We start from the raw sequence: 24,000 nt of genomic DNA, 5'->3' as shown, positions 1-24,000 counted from the left end.
GAAAAATAAGAGACCAGTTCTAAAAAATTCCCAGACGATAAAGTACATACTCTTGCCAGGAGCACTTCCATGAACATCCATGCACAACCCTTTTTTCTCCCCTTACAGGAACACGCACGATTTAGCTCTTCCACATTTCTACCTAGTCACAGCCCTTAAGATGACATGGATCATTATCCTTTTTCAAGTACAGATTAATTGTACCATTCTTCCCATTTAAAGATTTGTCCAACTGCAACATTTCAAAGTTTTGGCTAGAGCAGGAATAACTATACACACGTTTCTTGTTAATTTAAACCAATAGAGCTATGACAATTTACATAACTGAAAATTTGCCCATCTTCTACACATCTCAGAACCATTTCACAAATCATTAGTGTGAGGTTTTTGAATAGTGTTTTTAGCATTGCAGGTCTTTGCTAGGAGGTCTGCCTCAAAGGACACTGCAATGCCAGAACTAGCGACAGACCTGAAGTACACGAATGCTCTTTGTTATCCTCATATATGAACACTACCTAGCCATTCATCTGTAATGTACTGTCCACAGTACATTAGATCTTCATCTTCAATGTACTGTCACCCTTTCCTGTGAGGCAGAGAAGTGCTATTATCACATTTTACAGAAGAGATTGGATACAGAGAGGCTGAGTGAATTGCCCAAGGTCACTTGGGAAGTTTGAGACAGCAAAGAAGCAAACCCACATCTCCTCAATTGCATCCTCTTGTCTTTCCAGCTTTGAATGAGAACTTTATATGTGTCGTCTTTAACATAAACAAATATGTAACTAATAGAAATAAAGCCTTCTCCAAGCACAGGCTTAAAGACTGCTGTGGTTTCTCTTCTATTCCCAAATGGTAAGAGGAGATAGCGAGAGGGCTGTTTCTGCATGGACTATCTCCATCCCACCAAAGAAATATTAGCTGCAATGAGTCTTTCTTGAAGTGGGGGTGGTTAAGCCCACTGTTTGCCAGAAGAGACATAGAAACTCCTGAGAAACACGACAATCCACCTTCACCAAAAAAATCTAACAGAGAATAATGTAAAATCTGAAAGGCCTTATTCTCCTTCAACGCTGACCGGGAAAGCATTTTCAACTACACTGCACCCACTTTATAATGCCTTTACATCACCTGCACAATATAAAGGAGGCTTAGCGTACTGTTGAAGACAACCTGTTCTCTCAAGCATTAAAATCTGTTCCACAACCTCCACGGTTCAGCTCCGACAAGCGGGCAGCTGAGAGGCAGCTTTCGCAGCAGGAGTGATGCACACCGGGGCTGTGCAGGTGCAGACGAAGGCAGATATTTCGCCGTGACAAGTGTCTCCCCGTATCCTTGTCACTCTGGAGAAGCCTGGTCAGGAGCACGTTGTGATCTGCGTTCTTACAAGCGCCATTTAAAACCAGAACTGGGAAGGAAGAGAACATCTCCAATTCCAGGGTAAAAACTGATTGAGAAACAGAGCAGAAGGGAAGCAGCTACGACAAAGTTCTCCTTCCAGAAACACTTTCGGGCAAACTGGGTCATCTGCCTAACTGATACAGGCGATGTATTTATGAAATACTGAGGATGGAGGACTTTTTGCCCTTATTAAAAAAAAACAACAACAAACCCAAACCCAAACCACAACACACACACACAAACGGGTAAAACCAATAATGGAATTTCTCATTCTGCTCGCTTTTTTCCTAAATCAAACCTGCATTTTCCTTTAAAAAAGTAAAAATACAAAAACAAAGATACATTAGAATATCCTACTGTCCAGTAAATGTCTTAAAGGCAATATTTATGGAGAAAAAAATGCATCAAGCCCTTCCTTTGACAAAAATGAAGCACCCTGAAGTTCATTCTGTACCAAGGAATGCCACTGCTTCTGCTGTTCGTTTAAATTACTCCTATCACCACAGTTTGAATATGCATTATTTGTCTTCAAATACCTAATCATAAAACTAGACTAATGCTGAAAAAAAAAAAAAAAAATCCTAGTGAGAATGCCGTGCCGTTGATAAGCTAAAAACAGCATATCATGAGAAGGCAAACTAATCTTTCCGTTTACTTTGTAAATAATCCATTAGCTAAACTTCTATTTTAGGCTGGATGCTTGATGCTTAACGCTTAAAAGTCCAAATACCCTTCATATCCCTTATAACAGAGAAGAAACTTGTAAAATGCCTTTGGTGCATCAGCTTATCATTGTATGAATGTTTTAAAGAAACTCACTAGTACTATAGGAAATGTAAGTGGGCTTGTTTGTGTTGTTTAATACTCCAAGTGTCATTTCATTCTTTAAAGGGGTTAGAACAGAGGAGGGGGAAAGGGGAGGAAGTCTTACTTAATTTGTTGCATATGTCCCAACGTGTTATACAACTAAGTGTATTATACCAGAAAACTAAAGCAGTCTGCGCCGCAGCAAACTCTGTGTAACTCAAAATAGGAGAATAATCTGGCCACAAACAAGTCAAAAATTCAGTGAAACTTCCTCTCATATTATATATACACACACTTTACAAGCTACATCGAGTGTCCTTTCATATTCCAAAAGAAATACATTGTAGACACCAAACATACTGTACTTTTACTTAAAGGCTTCATCAAACCATATGTGCAGACACTTGAGAAGACGAGAGTGTTAAGCTTCCTAGGGTCCTAGAGTCAAAGAAATTCTGCTGCCCCCCACTGCTAAGTAAGTGCACTCCTTCCACGGGGGGCAACATCTGCCGATCCGTCATGGTTCCACTTGGCGAGGACCCCAAGAAACTTCCTTGGGAAGAAACGATTTTCTCAGGACTGGCAGCCAGTTTAGGGGATGTGGAAAAGTTATATCCATAGAGCGCACAGGGGCTGTGCAGTCTGAACGTGTTGTAGGAGCCTTGGTGGGTTTGATTAGTGGTAAAGGCATTGCTGGATGGGGATGGCATGATGTACTGGAGCTGTGGAGACATCCCTGAAATCTGCATAGATAAGCCAGTCTGCGGGCAGCTGAATGCATCCCCATCGTTGCCACTCATAGACATATTCACAGTTGTGCTACTTGACACACCGACATAGGAGGGAGTCCTCGGGGGTGCAAACGTCTCACTGGTTTGGTTTGTGAGCCTGTTGTAGGTTTCAGCCAAAGAAGTGCTGTATCTGTTCAGGGTCAAGCCTGAGCGGGCACAAGCTGTGTAGTCAGCTGGAGCAAGGCTACAGAGCTGGCTCGTGTTGGGACTGAGGTGGAAGGCTGGAGATGAGCAAGGGGAACCCGGTAAAAGGTGAGGGTGGGTAGATGGCACTCCACTGCCGGATCCCTGCAGTAAAGTAGAAGAACCTGCGTTTCCTGGAAGAGAATATTACAATGTAAGAAGCACATTGGGAAAGGTTCACTTCCTAGGTGACAGATCGAGACCTTCGTCTTTTATAACAACCCTTGTAATGAAACACGACCCAAATTTATTCAAAAAATATTGTACATACGTGTGCAGGGGCTGTGTGTGTGTAAGTGTGTATGGCACATGCATATTTTTAAAGAAACAACCTGACCGAGAAAGAGAACGTAAGTTATGCTTTCGCAACCATCAGTCAATACTTAGAGCTCCTGCCCAAAATGTTAACTACTCTTTATTTGACACTGGAAGGAAATTGCCTGGCAGCTAAGATGTAGCCAAGTGCGTACCACATCACAGGAAGCCTCCTTCAAAATGACAAATTTTGTGTTTTCAATGCCCTTGGTACATCCGAGCGCATTTCAAGCAATCTGTGCCTGACTGTCAGGAACAGGCTCCTTAACTCAAATGATAGAGGCTCCCACAGTTCAACAGCTTCAGGGAAGTTCACAACTTCAGAACAAAATTTCAGAACAAAAGTTCAGAAAAAAACCTTCCAACTTCAAACCAAAAAAACTTGAGAAAAAAATTTCAGAACAACTTCAGGAAAAGTGTAGGCTGAGTACTGTGCATGGCTGCTTCATTTCTGGAACAGGTAGGTGGAGGTTTAGGTTTGCAGCAAACTGCAAACTGTTCATTTACTGATATCAGAACTTTTTACATGACAAATACCAGTGCTGAATGCTCCTGAAAATGCACTGCTTGCTACAGGTGAAGCCTTTTCTCAGGACTGAAAGTTTCCCAGCTGCAAGAAACGCTTCCTTTTCTTAGACATTGTATCTCCCTGAAAAATGAGCGTAGAAAAACTAATTTACGCCTTTCACTGTCTCCCAGGTGGAAGGCACTTAACAAGGAAGACTCTTCTGTTTGTGAATGCAGCTTGATGCTGCAAAGAGATACACACTGACAATAAGTTAACAGGTTTTCCTCATAGGTAAGCTAGTAAAAAGAAAAATACATTATTAGTGAACTCTGCCTGCTGCTTCTTGCTCTGTTGATAGGACACCACAAGCTCAAAGCACCATGAGACACTGCCACATTCCAGAAAACCTGGTGTAAGGCATACTTATTTTTCTTCAAATGTACGTCAACACCTCCACTACCTGAAGATGGGCACTTCCAGCATTAATAACCAGGACAAATTTCTGATGGGTTCTTTCAGCAAGTCTCTAAACCACCCTACTGTGCAAGGTATAGACGACTAAAGATTTTGCATGGATCCCAGTTCCCATCCTCTGAACATCAACAGTAACTTCAACAAGCTCCTTAACCTCAGGCAACAGAAGAAAAGGAAGCAGGCAGTTCACGGCAGCAGTTCCCCTGCTCTCAAACAGTGCTGCTACATACAAACAGGGCAATACAGCTGGTCTGTCTCCTAGATGGATTAACTTTCTAGTGAGGTGCCTTTCAGTCTTACACAGTCTGACAAGGTATTTCACATCTGATGCTGACTTCACATTCCAGGCCTTTTTTATGAGGACTGTCCCTCACCCCTATGCCCCACCCAAAACTCTGACAACCCTCATCCAACATATCTATGACTTGGCACAAAAACTCCTTTTTAATTGCCCACATCAAGCACTGATGCTCAAGATTTCTCAAAGGAGTGGGCTAAGGAGAAATTGACAAAAGTCATTTCTGTACCTTCTGGATTTTTGCTCTGAAGACGCTTAATGACTTTGCAATACATTATCAAGAAAGCAAGTAGGAAGTTTGTAAATTTGGTAGCAGGAAATGTGAAGAATCAGGAGCAGTATGCCTGATTTAGTTGGGAAAAGGGTGAGAGGTTTTCTATAGGCATTGGGGTACTCTGGAAATAAAGGAACTCAGAAAAGAGTACAGAGACTCCCCTCTCTGTCCAAACAGGCCATTTAAATATCCCTCTCCCTCACAGCACTACCTGTATGATGGGAAAGCAGAAAGCAAGAGGTTATGGACCGGGGAGCAGGAAAAAACAAAATGGAGAGGAGGTCCATTCTTTCAAGCTCTAGGATGCAGATAAAGTTTGTTGGGACTTTTACTGAACAATTTTTAGGTCTTTAAGAATCAAGAAGGCTTTCCAAGGAAGAAACCCAATTAAGCTTGCTACTATTTATTCATTACTTAAGAGGTCATTTCTTCTCTCATTCCTTTTTTTTTTTCTCTTAAACACACAAGTAATTCCTACACTGGAGTTTGGATGTGTACAACGGAAGTCATCTATAAATTATCTCTACCTTGTGTATCTAACCAGAGCATAATGCCAAGGAATAGGTTATTCCACCCTTAAATAACCAGCATTCTCCTCCACATGTGATCTGATTTATCTTTCCAACTTAACATTTTTATTGCTACAGTGGTTAAGTTAGCATTAGTTTTCTAACTTAGAATAACTCTGATGAGAGGTGATGGCCTGCACTGGTGTTGGTTGGTTGCTTTTTCTCTGCAAGTGACACATTTACCTAGACTTGGATAAAGCACGATGGGTGAATCTTTATCTTCATGCACTTTTATTTTGAAAGAACACAAAGATCGTTACCTTGTTTGGGTATCCCAGGTATATCTTCAAATGTAAGTGTCCTCAGCGAAGGTCTCCAGAAGGCGTAAGACTCTACCAGAGCTTCCAGTCCCATTCTATTTAGAACAAAAACATCACGGTGTCATGAAAGAAAGCTGTATTTTGTCACATGTCTGTGGATACTTTACCTCAGAAACATACACAAAGTAGTAACATTTCAGGATTCTTTTGAAGTTCATTTTGCTTTTTAGAAAAGAGCCTTACATCCTTATCCATGAGATCACTGTGATCTGCAGCCACTGGGCTGGCAGCACGCAAAGAGTTTCCCAATTCCACGAGTCTGGCTCTCTATTTCAATGGTTTTGGCCTTTTGGGGAGGGTTATTTGATGGGGAATACTTGGCTAAAATGACGTTAAATGTTTTCCTAGTATAACATTTCCTTAAGAGCGACTGTTCCAACTGCCAGAGGGATGATCTCTTATTTCTGCCTAGAACAAAGGTGATCCACTGATAACTTCCATCAAAACAGGATTCCCAGTCATTACTGATGGAGTTGGAAAATCACACTTACAACATGAGCAAGGCATGGGTGTACAGCTCTTTTGCTACTAAAATGTATAAAACAATTTGTGCTTTGGTTATTACGTGCTAAGCAAAATGCCTTTAGAAACTAAAAATCTTCTGTCATTTTCTTTCAACAGTGTCATGACAAAATAGAAATAACTGGGTAGACAATCACGGCAGACAGTATTCAGAAGAATCTCTATTTCCTGAAGGTAAAGGCTCATTTGTTTTCTGACATAATTTTAAGAATAATGCACCTCAGAGGTATTATTTTGCTGTTATTTTTGGCTGCTGGGCCCCAAAAGCCTGTTAAGTGTCAGAATCAGGCACACACCAAATACAAGTGGCCTTGCCTTTGAGCAGCAGCACTCTGTAAACTCGAATTATGCAAATAGCCCAATTTGAAGCTACCAACATGTTCTTCTGATACTGCTTCTTCCCCATTGCATTTCCAGCAGGATCACAAATGTATGTCAGGAAACATTTATAAAGTATTTATTAGCTGAACCTGGACTAAAAAGATAGCCTTCATTTTCTGCAGTAATGGTGAATTTTCATTTCTAGTTAAAGTGAAGATAAAAGCCGCCTCCTGGAGGAGTGCAGCCAAGGCGATAATTTATACAAGATGCCTTCGAACAATTTCCACATTTTATCACCACCCTAATTTACGCTATCAAATGGCCAAGTTTATTTAACAAAACAGTTATGTTTTTCCTGAAGTATTTAAAGGGAGAAATTCTGGTCCTTTCCTGAGTAAAAGTTTTTATAGGGTCAAACTTAAGGCCTAACTGAAGAATGAAACTATTCTCAGCACATAAATTCTGTTGCGCTTTGCAAATGCACAGGGAATGCTTTTAAAAGGTGAAGCTACTGATTTCTGTAAAATAGCCTGTGGGACTGAACAGGAATGACCTGAAAGGGAATATTTTTAATTAAACAGAACTATTGCATGCAGCAGTGCAGAGTAGAGATAGCTGCAATAATTAAAGCAAAATTGAAAAGTTGGATATACAATGGTACCACAGTATATTTTTACACTTTTGTTGCAGACTAAAACGCCTTGGTGATAAATACACCAGCCAGAACAATGAAGATAACAGAATCTTAACATTTAATTTCAATATTTAGCAACAGAGTAGATTAATAATCAACTGAGTAAACAAGTAATTTAAATAAAAAAAGAAATTTTCCTCAACAATTAAAAACCTGAGCTGCATTCCCAAACACACTTATTCAGTACCACAGAGCCTATCAAAGAAGACAGCAACACTGACTTCAGTACACCAAGGTCAATTTGCAATGGACAAGAGTTTGCAGAGTCACTTCTGTAACAAGTGTGTTTGTTACACTAAAAGCATCCAGACCTCACCTAAAGCCAGTTCTGAAACATTTTACAGAGGCTGGCCCTTCCTACAGGACTGGCCTCCTAATCCATTTCCGTAAACTGTAACTGTCTTTCAATTAAAATATCCTGCTTTTTTTCTAATGCCCGAACCAAACTTATTCCTAGCAGCCAAACCAAAAAACCTCTCTGGATATGCCCAGTCTTACAACTGGATTTGCACAGTTGCAGATACAGTACTCTTACTGCACCTACATCGTCCTCAGGTAGGGGACGTCCAGGATTGTCCTGTCACGTTAAATCCAGTTCAAAACTGGTGTCTCAACGATTCTTTCCTCCTATTTTCAAGGTCATCTTCTCTTGTTTCATATAACATTATCGAAAAAATTCTAACTCCACTTAAACTCAGAAATTACAGAGGAGTCAGAGTTTCACACTTCTTAGGAGACTTCTTAGTACTTATTTTATAGCTCTGCAAAAAGCATGCATAGCAGAGACACTGCCTACGGAGAGCTGTCAAATAAGGCATGTATGGCTACTCTTTTCTTCCCCAAGTACACACAGCATGTTTCGTTTCTTCAGCCACCGCATTTATCTGGAAGTTACTGTTCACTTAATTTGTTTCTTGCTAGAAGACAAAAATCTTAGACAGCAGCAAATGCAGAGTGCAAGCTGAAAAGATACTTACAATGAATTCCTGTAAATCTTTACAACTACCCCTCCCCTTCTATAACTGTTCATCTTCTAAAAACTACTCTCATTTGCTGTCCAGTCTCAGCATTTATGTCACTCAGGCGGAAGCACAAAACAGGCTTTAATGCTGTAGCCTCTGCTAAAAGAGAAGCTCAATAAAGCAGCTACCAAAAGATACTCTCTGAGCATTCCTACCAGCACACAGCCTGCTCCCTTCTCTGCAAGGCTAGGTCATAAATATAGCAGCTGTAGACACCAAACGCAATGTGGTCACTGGAACTGATGTATAATATGCACCACAATTAAATGCTGCTTTTTTTAGCTGAAATGGTTTAACATACAATTCATAACAGGCTTAAGTATTTTGCATTAAACAGTCTTTGGATAAAATACGTCATCAGTACTGGCAGCAGGGACTAGACCCAAGTCTCCACTTCGCACTACTCAGATTCCCCATTGCTATTTTGAAAGATTCATGGATCAAGAGAGAACAAGCAATTAATCAGTCCAACCTCAACAGAAAAGGTGGAAACCAGGCTCGTTTCAAGGTCATCTATAGCCTCGTAGGAAAGGCACTCACCTAGGAAGTGGATTTAAAACTCCTTAGGCTAAAGAGACACTTGAACACAGGTCTCCCACCTCCTAGGCAAGTGTACTAAAGGTAAGGTTACTGTAAGAGGCAACTTAGTTTCTCCTCCTTTAAGAGAAAACAACGAGCCATTCATGCATACTAAATGCCACTTACGTGCAAGAAAGCCTGGGCTTATAGTTTGACACTGGTATCTGCAATTTGTGTCTCCAGCCAGGAGAAAGAGGAGATTTCAGGAGCAGCCTGAAATCACAGACCTGAGTATGCATTATTTCCATTTGCAGCCTTCATGGTATGCTGCCGCTTCCACCGAAAGGAAACCCGAGTACATGAGTCAAGCTGTGTGCCAACCCATTCTTGACCTAGATAGTTAGAGGAGTAGGAACGGGAGCCCACCACAGAGAACATTACTGGGAAACCTACGTGCTCCAGCAGAGAGTCTGAGTCCCCAGACTAATCTGTCTGTAAATACAGGTATTCCCCTCTACCAGCCTTCACAAACTGATTCTGTCAGCAGTAACAAGCCCACCTCCTTCCCCAACACCTACCTGTTACGTCCCGAATCTCTAAACCCTTTGGCGAATGGATTCCTATCAATCTTCAGACGAGTTATCTGTGAAGATGATTGAAGAAATTATTATCTGCAAATTCGGCTAAGAAACACATCAAATTACTATCCTGACAGAATTAAGCTGACAGTGGAGTAGAAACATCTTCATGTTTGTATGGTTTAAGATGATTGTCCTGAAACACAGCAAAACAAGGGCCAGCCTTCTGATCATTATTTTTGCAAATCCCCAGAGAAGCTAATAGGTATGTAATGCTACCAAATGGCAGGTTGGAATTCTTGAGAAAAATCTTCTGGCAAATGTCATTCTTCACCTAAGAGAGTATACAGCCTAACTGCAATAAAATTTAAATTAAATTTTATTTCTGTATGGGTCAAGAAGGAAATGTGAAAAGAGAGATTATCTCTAGACTATTGTCCTCCACAAAAACAACTGCACACCCCTCCTAAAATACTTGTAATTTATTTAAATAAATGGGATAGGTATGAAATAATTATATTTCAGTATTTACACGGCCCTCCTGCTGTTCTCTTTGTAAAGATAGCAAGGCATATGTAATTTCCAAAAATATAGCTGCAATAACTTACGTGGAATTAACAAAATGTCACAACACTAACTATGGTGTCACTATGTATGTTAATACTTAAGCAAGTGGTAATAAGAGCCAAACACTGGGGTCATGCAACCTGCAGTTTACTTTTGACTTCGAATCTGTGTGGACCCAGATAAATTGCCGTTAATAATATACGCTGAATGCAGTTAATGAAAACGACTGCAACTTTCTTCAGACCTCAGCTTCTCTGTTAAGGTCCTGGGATTTTTGAAATCACTGGAGTCAGGAACAAAAGTGCTTTAAAAATTCTACCTAGACATGTATCTACACCTAAAGGTACAAAAACACCTTTAAAAATTAGACTGTTCTTTGCCTTGTGTTTCAATGCTGTATTTATAATTAAGACAACATTAACTATGCTAATTAGACTGTATGATCACCACAATAAGAACGACTTTTTACATGCGGCATCTAGCCCACAAGCCCTGAAGTCTCAGCTATAGCCTCCAGGCGCTGCTGCAATACTACTAGTAAAAGCTACTCGTGACACAAAAAGGGTTTAGACAATGCTTTTTAATAAGTGGTATAATAAAAAGTATCCACTTTTCTCCTATCTCTTATTTCCCTGGTCTACTCTGAAAAGCCCGTAAAGTGCTAAGCAGAAAGCCCAAGTTACCTGTTGATTTTGGTATGCTGTGACAGTAGTGAAAACTGTCTCTGGAAAGGAGAAGGCTTTCACCCCTTCTCCTGACGGGATAGGCTTGACAGGGGACAGATCATCTCCACAGTCTTTTCGGATGACGTGGACACGAGGCTGATATTTATGCATAGAGTGAAGGATAATCTATGCAGTCATGAAAGGAAAAAGATAACATTTATTAGAAAGGACACCCTGCTGTTTCAGGACTAATAGCTTTTTGGAACAGATTACGGTATGTGTTTACCATGCCACTTACTGGAAATCAAATGTTTTCTTTAACCTCTGAAGGTTCTTATTACAGTAGTCTAATCCCTGTGCGTTTATGTTATTGCCAACCCTAAGCATTTAAAAATTACCACTCAGGAGCTCCAAATTCAGAGACTGGCTCAATTGAGACTGGCTCAAAAAAAAAAAACAAAAACCCCCAAAAAAACCCAAAAAACAAACAAAAAAAAAAACCAGGAGTGAAGTCCTGGTCCCACTGGAATTAGGAAAGTTTTGTCACTTTTTTCTACTGGAGCCTGGATTTGATCTAACAGGATTAAGGGCAGCAGCATTTGCCTTTTGTTTTTGGAACCTTCGGGATATGCTTGGAGCAATTTTTTTCCTGATATCTCAAAGGCTGGAAACATACCTTGTTTTGAACACAAGCTGAGACTCTCACACTCTGAAGAAGCAGAGACTTAGAGTAAAGTAATACCAAAATCCAAAACTCTAAAGTGTTAATAACCCTAGATTCATAACACAATGAATATCAATACACAAACACCTCTCAGCATACAAAAACTCAATTAAGAATAAATTATAAATGAGAGGTATATGAACTCACAGTGCATAAATTAAACACAAAAATAACTCTTGCTATTGCTCCCAAATTTTAGAGGAGATTTAAAATACAGAATTTTTCCTCTATTTTACCCCACTTCAGATAACCACTACTAAAATAGAAGATTTCAACAAAAAAATAATTGGAAGCTCAACTATTATTGTTGGAAGGCCTAAGAAATGAGTAACTCAATAAATAAATAGTCCTATGGCTATTGGCCTGTGGAACCACTAATCAACATTCAGGGGAAGCTTTTTAATTTCCTGCTCCTTGAGTAGCCTCAGAATGTGCATGTGCTCAGGCACCCGACAGAGCCCCTATGCCAGACACCGTGGAAGTTCATTCATCCAAATGACATAGAGGACATTACATTCATTTGGATAAACTAGAGTTTGGCTAGTTTAATACACTTGGTCCTGGCCAGATGACATGACCCCGTTTTGGATAAGCCAAGTTAGTGGATAATCAGGGGGTTTATTAGCCTGTAAGTAAGGTTTTGACAATGACATCACAGGCTCCAATTAATTTGCTCAGGGAGTGCCCTATGGATGTTCTCATACGAAGCCTTTTCCCAGTTTCTGATATCTTGCTCAGAGCAAGATTTTTATCATGCAAATGTGTATTCTCTTTCACAACACTCCTTTCAGTTCTCCACTGGCAAAGATCTAAAAAATGAAAATGTAGAGAGGACAACACCCTATTTTCTTGTGAACACCCAGCGATACCAGGGGAGGTACCAGTGCAACAGAAAAAAATTATCAAGAAAAACTCCGTTCCACTGTTGAAAGCTATTCTGTGCCTTGCCATTTGCCTGGGTGCCACAGAGCATGCCACATTCTGCTCCCACCCCGGTTACTTCACCCCATCAGCTCTGCGGTGCAAACTACCGCTTGCCTACACGGCAGACTTGACTGTACGCAATGATAACCTAGGCAGCTACAAACAGTTCTGCTCATGTATCAGAACAAGTGAAGTCACAGGAGCATGGAGATGAACACCTCCCGCTCCTTATCTGGGCGGCTATTACAGATAAACTGATCCTTGTCAGCTCTTAAGAGCAACCTGGCTTGGCTCTGTGCTATACTGAAATTTCTTGTGCTGACACACTGTTAGACGATTAGCGAATCCATAGCAAGAATGTTTTTTTTTTCTGGATTTTGTACCATGCCTTGTACAACGGGATCTTTGTTAATGATCAGGACTCTGAATTCTAAAAATTAATACATAACTGCAGAGCCCTGGTGAATTAAAGAGCGAAGATAGGACATAAAAGGAGAGGGAGATGCAACACCCACTCCAAAAACTGTTTAGCTCCATTAATCTAAGCATCACCTAAAGCTACTGTGAAGAGAAAGCTAAGCGCTTGCACATTTAACAGCACAAACGGGATCTAACAGTTTACCTGCAGAAGCAGCAACTTTCCCTTCGTACCCTTCAAAGCCAACAATAAAAAACCCCAACCCGAACAAGTCCTACCAAACGCCAAACACGAACTGGCATAACTTTCAACTCACAACTGAAGAGCCTGCCTCTCTCCATAAATCCCTCAAAGGGCAAGACCAAAACACTTCGTGGGGGAATAAACCTCTCCCGCCAAAGGTAAAATTACACTTTGACCACAGCAGCTGTCAAGACATCGTTATCAGACAGCAGATGCCGCAGCAGGGAGCCCGCAGGTAAGCGGCAGGGCAAGGCAACCGCCTGGCACAGCAAAGGCGGCCAACGCACCTGCAGACACACAAAGCTGGGATTCCCTTCGCAATACGGCTTTTGAGAGATGTTGCCATGATGAGGCCTCAGAGCTGACCACGAGCTCGGGCACCACCGTGGCACAACCATCACAGCCAGAACAAGCGAGGGCCCGATACTCTTTTGCAAGGGAGATGCCAATCCTCCGGCAGCTTGGCGGTGCACGGACTACACAGCCACCTCCCCACCACCGGCACGGTCCTTACCTTGCCGCTGTTTTTGCCAAAAATCCTCCTTTATCCTCCCTGCAAAGCCCATGCATTCAGGCTTTCTGCAGTCGGGAAAGTGTGTGGGGCTGAGGACCATGCCTCTTCACAAAGACAAAAATTGCAAGTGCAAATGCTGATGTTTCCCAGCTTTTCATTGTGACAAGAACATATAACTACCCATTGACTGTAAGCAGAGCTCGCTACTTGGAGCCAAGTCTGGGCAGAGTAACAGTCTGCCTCTGCTTTCAGCCTCACCCCACTTTCAAATGGGGAAAAAAAAAAGAACCAACCACCAAGGAACAATTAACACGCTAACAGCCCCATTTTCACTAAAAGTTAAAAGATGTTCCTCTGCATCAAAAAATACTCAGTTGAAAAGCATGGAAAATAGCATCAAAAATATTGACTTTTCCCCTCTACTGAAATTCAGATTAAAAACTGCATCAAAATAGAAAAATCAGCCAGCTCTAACCAGCCAGAGGGAGAGACTGCGTTTACAATGCAGCACTTACTCCACAGATGAGAGATGGATGAGAGGCATTAACAAAGAGTGCCCAGACCACGCACTTCTCAGTGTCAACTGCAAAATGCAGGTTTACTTTTCCTTACCATCACAACTCAGAAAGACACAAATTCCACAGTATGTGTCTTAATGACGCCATCGGGCCTTAATGCCTCTATAAGCACACAATCTTTCCGAAGTAGGGAATTCACCCTGGGACTCCCTTTTGAGATCAAAAACACACAAGGAAAACATATCCTTACAAATTTTGCTTGATCTCCTCAGCCTGCAAGTGGAACCCATGTATCAGAGAGTGTCCTACGTGCAAATGTACTTCAAAATCTCTTTGCAGAACAGCGCTATAAAATTACGTCGTCACAAACTCCCACTCAAAGTACTGATGAAAATAGCAGCAGGCAGCAAGAAGCCCGGAAAGCGTTCGAGCAGCGAAGCAAGTCGTCTTAGAGGTGGCTGATCTCCGTTCACAAGAAGCTAATCCCAGGCCAACGCGATGCAAGGGGAGCTGGCTGCCGTGAACTACTACCACAGTATAAATACTGCACAGGAATACGACCTTAGCGTCTGTTTGCAAACACTGTTCCCACTCCCATGGACGTGGGTCACTTCTCTCACTGATTCTGAGAATTAATACCCTGGAATAGGTAAAGGGCTTTGGGTTGATCTCATGCGAGCTCCCTACCTCCACACCTGCAAGATCAAAACCTAGCCCCAGGATTTTAACAGAAAAACTCTGCAAAAGCTTGCGCCTCTGAGGAGCACGGGAAGAAAAAAGGAACAATTTCGAGAAGGATTAAAGCCCCAGAAGCAGTCAGCGCAGAAAGCATGCCCAAAGAACAACAGCTAAAGCCCGACACTGCTTGAACTACCGGAGGAACGATGGCAGAGTGTGGAGATCCCACCGAAGTTTCTCTGAGCCATTCTGCCCAAGAAGGAGGGAAAAAACCCTCTAACCTTCTAATCATCTAAAATATACTCCATCTCCCATACAGCAGTGGGAGAGTCAGAACACTTGATGTAAAAACAAGTATTTGAGGGACAGTACAGCCTTGACCCCTAGCTCTTGTAATCCCCCATCCCTCCCCTGGTACCCTCTTGAGAAAAATGGTTCCTTCCTGCTTATGAGAAACAATTGGTTTTTATATTCATCACAAAATATGATTATTCGTTTTCCATTATTGCTGGAGGCATTCAGAGGCTACATAGCTTTTTCAATACAGCATTCCACACTACCATAGCTTTAAAAGAAAAAATGTACCCATTGGAAGAGACACTTTTCTGCTTTCTGCTTTTGCCTTTTCTGGTAATTATGAATGACATGTTTGCAATTTCCCAGATTTGAGAAATACGAAATTATTTTACAGTCATCCTTCTTTTGTCCTTTTATTTTAATGCTAAAATTTCCATTTTGGGGAGGAGGGGCGCTGCCATAGCTCTGAATCAGTTCAATGTGTCTCAAATCACTGTACTAGGGCTTTGCTTCACTAGTTTCCAAATCGAAACACTTAACTAAAGACCAGAAAATTTATATCCCCCCACATTATGAATAATGGCGTGCTGTGTACATTACACAGGTTTCAGTTCAGAATAAAAACAAAGCTAAGATCTGGGATGGAAAAATACAGCAATACAATTCTCTACACAGCTGAGATTTTATCACAGGGCAGTTTGCGACTGCAAGTGCAGGGGTGCACCGCAGTACCCACGTATCGCCCCTCTGAAATGAGTGAGTACAAAAACCAGCCGGTCTGCTCTCCGTTGGAAAAGCGACATTTTACCCATTCGTATCCACTTCACTTTTTAAAGCCCTTACGATAGACTCAGGACTCAGAGGAAGCAACTCCCCCATTCAGGAAGAGTCACAAATACACAAAGGCTGGGGAAACGAAGGGAACTACGTGGGCTAACCTTAACTCAGGCGGACTCTGCCAAATGAGACCCCGTAACTGTAGTTCTGGAAAGGAGCAATAGAAAATGTCTTTCTTACGAGCCTAAAGAAAAGTCCCGCTAACTTAAGAGATGTGAATACCCCCACGTTCTTTTTAAGGCAGAGTGCAATAAAATTATGAACAGCATTATAGGAAAGGAAGGCTTTTTATCCTTGTTACCACGTTTGCTAGCTCAGTCCAGCCAGTTTCCTGTATTCCTGCCTCTGTAACATAGAAGTTGTAGCTCCTGCGCAATTTGACCGGCATCTCACGTTAATCCTCTTTGCAAACACAAACAGGGGAAAAAAAATCTCGTACTTAAACTTGGACTATGTGTTGATAAAATACCTGGCTTAATGTCACAGAGTTACAACTATCCTGAAAGATGCATGTAGTATCTTTGTACTCTGTGCCAGGTACATTTTCTTTCACTCCCTTCCATGAAGGAGAAAGTGTCCTGGTGAATAAATTGGACTACGCTAAGGACAATGGAATCCACATCCTGTCTCAAAACTAGCCTCCAACATCTTAAAACTCTACCACTTGGAACTCGATGATCCTTCTGAAAGGAAGCCAACATTTGCCATTTAGTTATGGGATTTTGCAAAATTAAAGACTTCACCCTGACTAAAAACAATTCTCATTTTTTAATTATTTCCTAAGGTGTCAAGTAAAACTATTTTAGGGATTGCTGGAAAGATACTGGCTTACATCTGTCATGTTTCAACAGTTTTGAAGAGAAAAGGAAATATTAACATAACACATTTTGTCACATTAGATAATGTCATAACTAAACAATTTAGAACTTGCAAACAGAACACTCATACTGCATACGTCTTCGCCAGTTTTTTCAGAAGTAATGAGCCTCAGCTGTGAAAGGGTCTTGCTTCATAAGGTATGTAATAAATCATTATCGGAGCAAACCCAGCTCCCATGTTGTTCGTTTTTGACTGCAATTATTAACACCTCATGGGATTTCACACAAATGTTTAGGTTAAGAAAATAGTTAAGTGTATTTTTATTCACATGAAGTTATTACACACTATTAATGTTTCTTCAAGCCACTTGTGAATTTAAGCGTCCTTTTTGATCGTAGCAGAAGTTGCAAGTAACACACTCGGTGGGAAAACATGAGAGCAATTCTGCCCCTTCGTATTAGGCAATTTAGCCTTGTAAAGTCTTACTTTGCAGAAGGAGTTCTGTTTTTGAGGGGGGAGTAAAACAGCAGGCTCTAATAAGCAGTTAATTATCGGAGCAGAAAGTAAGCAGATTTTAGATCTGGACGGTAAAGTTCCAAAACAGCTTTGAAAAGTCAAGCCTATTTCTGGCACCCTGAAGCTGAACGTCAGAGTCTTCCAGGGCTGAGCAATGTGCCTACATATAATACTGCAGAAGACCAAGTACTCACATGCCCTTGATCGTCCAGCTCGTTATTGGTAAGCTTCAGTTTGTCGAAGCTGATCACTTGTCTCATCCACGTCTCCCCGGAGGCGGGTGAATCAGGGTGAATATAAACACGCGGCGGTACCGGGGAGTCAGCATTACCAGCCACCATCCACTTGGAGCTATGATAAACATACCTATAAAAAGAAAACAAATATCTATAACCGCAAAACCCCAAATAATTTATCAGACCCATTCAGTATTAATAAATTAGGGCCCATTACATACAGCAAGAACCCATCAACTAACAAAATGCAAAAAGACAATACATAAAAGTCATTTTTTTAGTTTCAAAACGTGGTTCTGGTATCTGCAACAGCAAGGTTAAAAACAACACTCTGATCTGACCTTAGTCTTCTTAAAATCAGTAACAGCCTTAACACTAGGCTCCACACTGCTGGTGCCAGTTCATTGATTGCTATGGCTCTGCTCTGAATAGGCATCAGCAAACAGCGAAGAATCTAGTCCTTCATTTATCAAATTGAGTAGTAATTCCGTATTTGGAAGATTTAACATGTTGAGTCTAATGTAAGAGTCTATAAATAAAGCTATTGAAGGGAAAGAACATTATGATTGGGAAAAATAAAGAAACTATGTCAAACTATGCTCTTGCTATTTCTGCAAGACCGTATTAATTTTCTTGAAGAGTATTGCAGAAAGGCTTAAAAATGAAAAAACACAGCCCATATTTCAATTGATAGGCCAATGCTGACAAAGTAATTTTCTAATAAAAATAATGCCTGCTTTGGTAGAAAACTTATTTTGAAGGCAGACACTTCACAGGGCAATTTAAAAAGCACTGATTAAAAACTTCAAGGTATTTTTTTCAAGTACAGTAAAATTCCAGTAATTCAGCTGTATTTTTTAATAAAAACAAGAAAGACTTTATCAAATAATTTGTTTATACAATTCAGTTCCTTATTAGAAAAAGACAAACAACATAATTGGAAATGGAAACAAAATGAACCAATACGTGCATTGCTCCGACCAATTCCTATCAAGGTCTAAGACTAAGATCTAGAATGGTGGTGAAATTCTCTCCTGGAGAGAAATTCTCAACCCCAGATCACACAGTCAACTGTTTGTAACATTCTTTATTTATTTGATATTTATTGGTTTATACTAAATACATGCTTTTCCTACAAAAGTAAATAAAGTCATAAATACACATAAAATACTTTGAGCAACAGCTTCAGCTTCCAAGTATTTACAACAAGGTCCAATTTTGCTAGAAATCTAGACCTAGCTGTAATTTTCTTCATTTCCATTTAGTTTTGCTCTCTGCTATGACAGCTAAAGACTAGGCTCCCTATGTGACTGCTGTTGTATCTTTCATATCTAAACATCTGCATGACAGTTTGTACACGAACAGCCAAAGTTAAAATAACAGTCAGCAATTAAAAAAAATAAAATCATAGGTTGCACAGCAAAGAATGAAAAGTGGAATCAAGTAAAACATGGGAAACATTAGTATTTAGTGGGAAGGTTAAAGGCGTGGTACTAGTACGTGATTACAGAAATTTAACTAAGAAAATACTGCCCTTCATACAACTTTTGTTCAGTTACTTCAGTTATCTGGGCACCACATATCACACTGGGCAGACAATGCAGCTCACTATGACTATTTTTTTTAAATGAAATGAGGGTTAAACAACTCATATTCCATGTTACTCTTTTCAATTTTAAATATTAACATTTTTATTCCATTTGGAATAATTACCTCCCTTTTTCTATGAATTAAGGAATTGCTCAGACTTTCTAGGAATAATATGCTTAGATTGCTAAGTAAATGCACACGTGCAACACAAAAACACAAAAGCAAGAAAAGGGCTTTCATTTGAGCTGCACTGCCCTGGTCCAAAGAAAGAAACATTTTTTTCCTCTATGGTACAGTCAGAAAAGCCTCCCCTAACTGTATGTACTGGACTTCCTCAGCACTGGTATCCACACCTTGCTGAAAAACACGAAATCTAAAATGGTCCTAAGAAATGTCTTCTACACCACAGGAGAAAAGGACAAAATTGCAGTCAATGAGGTAAGGACATGCAAAAAAACATAGGGCAGTGTTTGCTTAGGAAACAAGGCAGCATTCCTGCAGAACCAAGCTTTTAGTCTTAGTCTGAAATATTCCTAGTTCTACAATTAAATCTGCAGCGGTTTTCCCTACATTATACTAAGTATAGGGTTGAAACAATCAAACCAGCAATTGGTAAGGACCTGATCCTGCCTCCCCTGAACTACTTGGCCAGGCTCCTCCTGGCTACTATGGAGCACGAGCTCGCATCTGTAAAGCAAGACCTACAAAACATCTACAATTCACAATAATAACTGCTGCGGGCCCAATCCTGCAAACATTTCTACAGGACCAGTGGTTTCAGCAGAGTCCAACTAGCTGCCTCGAAACACAACCGCCCTCGAAACAGTGAGAGTTTCAGCACATAATTCCTACTCTCAAATGTTCGAAGAACAACTACTTTTGTTCCTCACGTTATTCCTCAGACAATAATGCCACTGTTTAAAAAACAGTAATTAGAAACATTACCCTTTGTGAATCTAAGCAACCAAGTATCTGAATGATAAACAGCTTTTAAGTTAAATTATAGAATCAATTTGAACTATGACCAAGAAAGCTTATATGCCATTAAAACAGACATCAATGCTATTAATGTTAGTAATTAATGTTAATGCCATTTAGCGCTAGAAAAATGTGCATTTTCATATGTATTTGTTAATAGGAGATAATTCCCACTGACCTGATGAGGAATAAAACATGATAACACTTCCTGACCGCACTAGAACTGCACTCTCTGAAAGCCAAAACCTGAACATACACAACGTAAGGCAGACATATAAAGAGCTTCAACAGCAATTTTAGTTGTTTTTGCATACTTGGCACAATTTTTTTTTTTAAATGCATGGGGATGAAAATAGGAATCCAAGGGAGAGTTAAACACGACCTTCTGCTAATTTATATAGTGTTAATGTTTTCTTCCAATAGCCAAGCTCCCTATGGCTTGCATCATATGTTTTTTGCCTTAAAGTCACCATACCTGTATCTTTTGTTATCCACTGGCACAATATCCATAGCAATATAATACTGCTGATGTGGGTCTAAACCTGAGATCTTCACTCTCATTGCGGGAAACATCCGCCTGAACATGGAAAGAGAGAGGTCATGTTTAATATGAAACAGACTCGGGAACGGTTGTTTAGGAAAAGTAACCGGTTCGTGGGATTTTTCTCGTTCTTCCTTTTAGCCTACAGAGTCCTTTTGGACGATTATAGTTACATAGCCATGAAATGGCCCATTCGATATGTCAAAACAGATTTCTAAAGTGCATTTACTCGAACAATGCTTCGTATGTTTTGGGATACGCTTTGGGAGTACAGCTATTACCACATCATTTCAACTTTATTGTTAGACAGTAAATCATTTGGTTTTGAGACTTTACTTCAGCAGTACATGCATTTAAAGCCCATTTGAGATATTAGCTAGAAAACTATTTCTGGAGATGCGCAAACACCACCTCCACACAGGCACAGCAATACTTACAGAAATGCAAAATGCCACTGAAGTTTCAACTGACAGCAGCTAAACGGTGTATCAGTCCTGTAGCAGCAAATTCGAAAGCTAAATCCACGGTGATACAATTATAACACCGCAAGGATGCAGTTATAAAAGCCAACGTGCCATGCTGTAACCCAACAATATGGTCTTTATTGAGACGGGACTTCCTGTCTGCAACTTACTAAAGGTGAAGTGCAAGAGCTACTCTGTCTTTGAAAGGTATAGTAAAACTTCTTTATTGAAAGCAGAAACGAATCTACGAGGCAATTTCTCAAAAAAAAAAAAAAAAAAAAAAAGCCAGTCAAAAAAACTCCCAACAAAAACCAAAAGTTCACGACTTGGATCCTTCCACGGAGAAAACAGAGTAATTAACCAACGCGGTGGTTTTAACATAAAAAACGCATTCTTAGCTCACGTTTGGCATGCCTTTCATCAAGAAAGTTCATTCCTGAAGCCAAAAAAAAAAAAAAAGAAACGTCCTAGTGACGAGCTGACTGCAAGCTAATGAAAGGTACTTTTCTGCATTTTATAAACCTGAAAGCCATTCCAGTTTATTCAGCGTTTGCTGCTGTTCTTAAAAAAAATATATATATATATACACATATAAAAAAATCAATTAAAAGTCGTTACTGGAAAGAAAAATCCTATCTCCGTTATTTCTGAATAAGCAGGAGGGTAAACCTGACTGCGGTTAACTAGTTTTCGCTGTTATTTCAGTGCACCTGTAAGATAAAACAGAAATTCCCCGACTGGACTCTCTCAAGACAAATGTTGCTTTGTGCTGTTTAAGACTGCGTTTCAATCATTAGTAAAGCCTCTCTGAAAACGTAGAAGGTAGCATATGGATTCAATAAAATATGTTTTTGTAATTTCTAATAAGTTCAGATACTTTTATACTACCCAGGTTTTCACCACGTGTCTCCACGGGAAAGGGGGAAAAGTCTCCCCTCACTCAGAAGGACCCACGGCGCTCCCAGACCTCGCCCTAATGAGCAGGAAGCCCCAAACGCCACATCCTCCCGCGCCCCTCTAAAATAATCGCCATCTACCTGCCGCCTAAATTTGGGGGTGTGGGGTGGGGGGGGGTGTCCCCCGTGTTTTGCCCTCCGTCCTGTGCCCGCCTCGCCCCGGGAGAGCCCGGGCGGCGGCCCCGCGGGGTGCCCGTTACCTTCCCGCCTTGGTGATGATCATCTCCGTGCCGATCTCGTGGAAGCGCTTCCAGAGCTCGGCGCCCTGCAGGTCCACCCGCGGCGCCTGCGGCGCGGGCGGCGGCGAACCGGGCCTCGAACCCTTGGGGGAGCCGCCGGGGGAGGCGGGCGGGGAGGCCGCCGGGAAGCCCTCCTCGCAGCCGCCTGCGGAGAGAGCGGAGGAAGCGAGAGGGGCCGAGGGAGGGGGGGGGGGGGGGCAGCGCGGACCCCCCGACCGGGGCGGGGAGCGGACGGGGACGGCTCCCCTCAGCCCGGCGGGGTGACGGGCAGCGCCGGGCCCGGGCCTGGGCCGCGGCCTTGCGCGCCAGGACGTGCGGGGGCGGGGGGCGGTCAGAGGGGCTCCCGGCCGCGGAGGGCCGGGGCGAGCCGCCCCCCAGCGCCGGGCCGGGCCGGGCCGGGCCGAAGCGGGCGGCAGCGGGTCCGTGGTGCGAGGCCGGCGGCGCGTTTCGTTTGGGCGCGTTTCGCGTGAGCGCCGCCGGCCGCGGCCTGCTGCCCCCGCCGCGTGAAAACGCACTCGCGTCCGTCCACGACGGCAGACACGCACGTGCGGGTACGTGCCGAAGAGTTAGAGAGAGATATACATACACACGCACACCCCCGCATGGTCGCATATGCACTTCTAGCAGTACGTGTTGTACGAGCGCTTTTCCCCCCTCCTCGCAAACAAACCCCCCGCTCTTGCTCCGACCACCCCGCCCGCGGCCGGCCGGGGCGCCGGGCAGCCCCGCGGGTTTTAAGCGGCAGCGCCGGAGGGACGGGACGGGACGTGGGTGCGCATGCAGCGTGGAAAGGCAGAAGGGATAACGGGGAAACGGGGTTGCGGCTGGGGAAGGGGGGCAGCCGGAGCCCGGCCGGGGGAGCGAGCGGGCCGCCCGCCCGGCAGTCCCGGCAAGAGGCGGGGGCGGGCGGCGGCAGGTCGCGGGGCGGCACTCACCGGCGGGGGCGCGGGCGGCGCAGCCCAGCTCCATGTCGCCGCAGGTCCTGCCGGCGGCGGCGGCGGCGGCGGCGGCGGTGGCGGGGGAGCTCTTGGCGCAGCAGCCGCTGCCCCCTTCGTCCTCCGCCGCCTCGTCCTCGCCGCCCAGCTTCCGCCGCTTGGGCTGCCGCGGCGGCGGCTGCGGCTGCTGCTGCTGCTGCTGCTGCTGCTGCTGCTGCTTCTCGGCCCCGATGAGCGCCTCCACGGAGAAGGCGTGAGCCTTCAGGCTCATGGTGGTGCCGGGCGAGGACCGCCGCTTGTCGGCCATGCCCGCCCCCCTACAGCCCGCGCATCCAGGCGCGCCGCGGCCGCCGGCACCGGCACCCGCGCCCGGCCCGCCGCGCCGGCCGCCCTCCCGTCCTCCCGACCGCGCAGGCAAGGGGCTGGGGCTTTTCCTCGCCTTTCTTTTTAAATCCGAGTTATCAGCCAAGTTTTTTTTTTTTTTTTTTTTTGCGGGGGGGTTGTTTTTTTTTTTTTTAAGATAAAAAAAAATCTATTCCTTTCTGCAGATGGGCTCCTTCTCTCCCCCTCCTCCTCCTCCTCCTCCTTCTCCTCCTCCTCCTCCTCCACGTTCTGCCCCGTCTGATGGGCCAGGCAGGACTGACATGGGTAACAAACGCTCTGCGGACACAAATTAGGGCTTGTAATTGAAATTTGTTGCCTTGATCTGTCAGCACTTCCAGGCAGGAGACCGGTGGGAAGAACT

At 42.8% G+C, this 24,000-nt stretch overlaps 1 protein-coding gene across 1 annotated transcript; it reads right to left on the bottom strand.

The window, feature by feature from the left end:
• Window positions 1-1,882: 1,882 nt before the first annotated feature.
• On the bottom strand, window positions 1,883-23,777 carry TBX18 (T-box transcription factor 18). The gene is made up of 8 exons (XM_030002984.1): window positions 23,256-23,777; window positions 22,282-22,465; window positions 20,596-20,697; window positions 17,511-17,682; window positions 10,847-11,014; window positions 9,597-9,661; window positions 5,881-5,975; window positions 1,883-3,316 (listed from the first exon to the last, which is right to left on the bottom strand). The coding sequence occupies exons 1-8, from the start codon at window positions 23,560-23,562 to the stop codon at window positions 2,592-2,594; spliced, it is 1,818 nt and encodes a 605-aa protein (XP_029858844.1). The 5' UTR covers window positions 23,563-23,777; the 3' UTR covers window positions 1,883-2,591.
• Between the last annotated feature and the right edge of the window lie 223 nt (window positions 23,778-24,000).

This window comes from Aquila chrysaetos, chromosome 2, assembly GCF_900496995.4.
Source record: "Aquila chrysaetos chrysaetos chromosome 2, bAquChr1.4, whole genome shotgun sequence".
NCBI classification, from domain to species: domain Eukaryota; kingdom Metazoa; phylum Chordata; class Aves; order Accipitriformes; family Accipitridae; genus Aquila; species Aquila chrysaetos.
This window is presented reverse-complemented; position numbering and strand designations above follow the sequence as displayed.

Excerpts from the sequence above, each read along its gene's own strand:
- TBX18 (XM_030002984.1), bottom strand. The coding sequence starts at position 23,562 with ATGGCCGACAAGCGGCGGTCCTCGCCCGGCACCACCATGAGCCTGAAG. Across the intron at positions 17,683-20,595 it reads GTGGATAACAAAAGATACAG|GTATGTTTATCATAGCTCCA; the intron begins GTATGGTGACTT and ends TTCTTTTTATAG. Across the intron at positions 11,015-17,510 it reads AGCTGGACGATCAAGGGCAT|ATTATCCTTCACTCTATGCA; the intron begins GTGAGTACTTGG and ends ATGACTGCATAG.